Raw genomic sequence first — 2,301 nt, 5'->3', positions numbered from 1 at the left:
TATATTCAGTACATATCCAACTGTAAATCTTGCTCACAATATTTGTTATCTGTATTTTATATTCATAGGACAAACCCATCTGTAAAATTCTGTTTATAGTATTAATTTCTATATTTATTCACTTATGCACTTATGAAACCAGTGTGTATATCCTGCACTTACTGCTATTGCACTTCTGGTTAGACCCAAACTGTATTTCGTTGCCTTGTACCTGTTTAATGACAATAAAGTTGAATCTAATCTAATCTAATCTAATGTCATGTTACAAGGAACCGTACCTCTTAGAAGAGCATGGGCATTAGCATACTGTAGGTGGGTAAAGTGGCAATTACAGTAGACTTGTGTTCTTGGAAGTGATGGAGCCAGCTGGTTATAACTGTGTCCCACTCTGACCCACAAACACACAAACGCACAAACACACATGTACAGGTCTCACCTCAGCAGCATGACCAGGTCAGCATCGCTGGAGAGGCGGGCCAGCCCCGTGACTCCCTCGCTGCGAATGAACTGCACTTCTCTCTGCACACAAACACCCACGCACGCGCACAGGCACGCACACACACACACACAAACACACACACAACCACACACACCAACACACACACACACACACACACACCAGCCCACGCACACACACACACACACCACAGGCACGCACGCACGCACAACTACCACAACACAGGCAAAAACGCACGCACGCACACGGCCACACCAACACACCACAGGCAGACGCACACACACACCGGGGATGTCAGGGGGTAAACTGACACAGTCCATTAGGATTAAAGGTTAAACGTGTGTGTTTTCATTTGAATGATGAGTGACAAGGTAAGTGTTGATTGGGAGTCTAGAGAAGAGATAGAGAGAGAGAGTAAGAGAGGGACGACATAGAGAGAGAGAGACATAGAGAGAGAGAGAGAGACATAGAGAGAGAGAGAGAGAGACATAGAGAGAGAGAGAGAGAGAGACATAGAGAGAGAGAGAGAGAGGAAGAAAGGGAAACTGTGAGCCAGTGATAGATGGAGGAAGGGAGAGGGAGACAGCCAGAGTGAGAGGCGTACTTGAGCAAATGATTCCTGGCGAGCTCCGGTTGCCTTTCCTGCAGGATCTCCACGATGTTGGGTTGCCGTAGAAACGCCACTATCTTGTCATTGTAGGCTGCAGAAAACGAGGAATGTGCATTTATATCTGTGTCTGTTGCATGTGTTTTTCACACGTTATGCATGGTCACATTTGCCGGTGCCTGACCTACCCACAGGAACCACGTCGTGGTACTGACTTCGACTGGAGCCGCTGAAGGTGCTGGACGGGCGGGGCATGATGGGCGGGTTGGCCTGGCGGGAGTCGTCCACCACCTGGGACAGAAGGAAGCACCACGGTCCAGGTTATATCCTGGGTCTAGGACCGGTCCACCTGCCAGTCGGCAGCCTGCATGTTCTGGCCCTTTGACTGCAAATCTCTTATTTCTTATGCTTCTGACAACAATTTTACGATAGATTTACAATCTCACCAAGATGCCATTTTGTGTCAGTTTATTCCAGCACTGTATAAAATCTAAATAAAGAGATTTAAATTAGTTTGAAAAAGTAGAAATCACAGTAAAAATGTAGTCGACCCAGAATTCAAAATTTTAGACGACTGCTACGTACATCGGAAAGCCAAACCTAGAAGACAAACTAGGTAATCCTCGACAGTCTCCTGTCATAAAAAACTACTTTGTCAGCTTCTCAGATATCAGATGTTCCACAAAGTCCTTGATTTCATCAGGTGATAGATATATTTTCTAAAACATTTCCTGCTGCCTTGGTTTAAAGTTCTTTCCTACCAGGAACCTGTTACACCTGCAAATCCAAAATCATCAGCTCAACCAGATAAGGTTGCAGCTTACGTGGCTTTAAAAGGCAACAAAAGCTATCTATCGCTTTCTCTATGTGTTTATAGTTATCATGCAGAGGTATCGCTATTAATTTGACAATGACTATGTTTGTTTTTGCAAAGATTCTTTTAGTTATGATGGCAATGGAGTAAAGCAAACTTCACAGTAGGGTGTGATGTAATGTCCTCGGTCCGTAAGCAACACTGAAGTGCCATTAATATGACATTATATCACACCCTCTAGTGTAATATTGCGATTATACAACTACGTTTGCCAACAAAATTAAATTTATATTCACTATTTTTGTATTGTGGGGCAATTCCATCTAAAAAAATAAACAACAAAAGGCAATTTCTAGTGCCTCTCTCTTTAGTTAGCCAGTCAACTTAAGCTAACGTTAGCTTTGTATAGCTCGGGAAGGGGGG

The 2,301-nt window shown here is 43.9% G+C and overlaps 1 protein-coding gene across 1 annotated transcript in view; it reads right to left on the bottom strand.

Moving 5' to 3' along the window:
* Nucleotides 1–2,301, bottom strand: part of hecw2a (HECT, C2 and WW domain containing E3 ubiquitin protein ligase 2a) — a gene marked incomplete at its 5' end in the record, with an annotated part of 59,751 nt that overhangs the window by 15,804 nt on the left and 41,646 nt on the right. Inside the window, 3 exon segments of the mRNA XM_032529650.1 lie at nt 437–517; nt 1,062–1,158; nt 1,253–1,355. Coding sequence (XP_032385541.1) covers nt 437–517; nt 1,062–1,158; nt 1,253–1,355 — 281 coding nt within the window.

This window comes from Etheostoma spectabile, chromosome 11 (genome assembly GCF_008692095.1).
Source record: "Etheostoma spectabile isolate EspeVRDwgs_2016 chromosome 11, UIUC_Espe_1.0, whole genome shotgun sequence".
In the NCBI taxonomy this organism is placed as follows: domain Eukaryota; kingdom Metazoa; phylum Chordata; class Actinopteri; order Perciformes; family Percidae; genus Etheostoma; species Etheostoma spectabile.
Note: the sequence above shows the minus strand (reverse complement) of the source record. Positions and strands in the feature narration are given on the sequence as shown.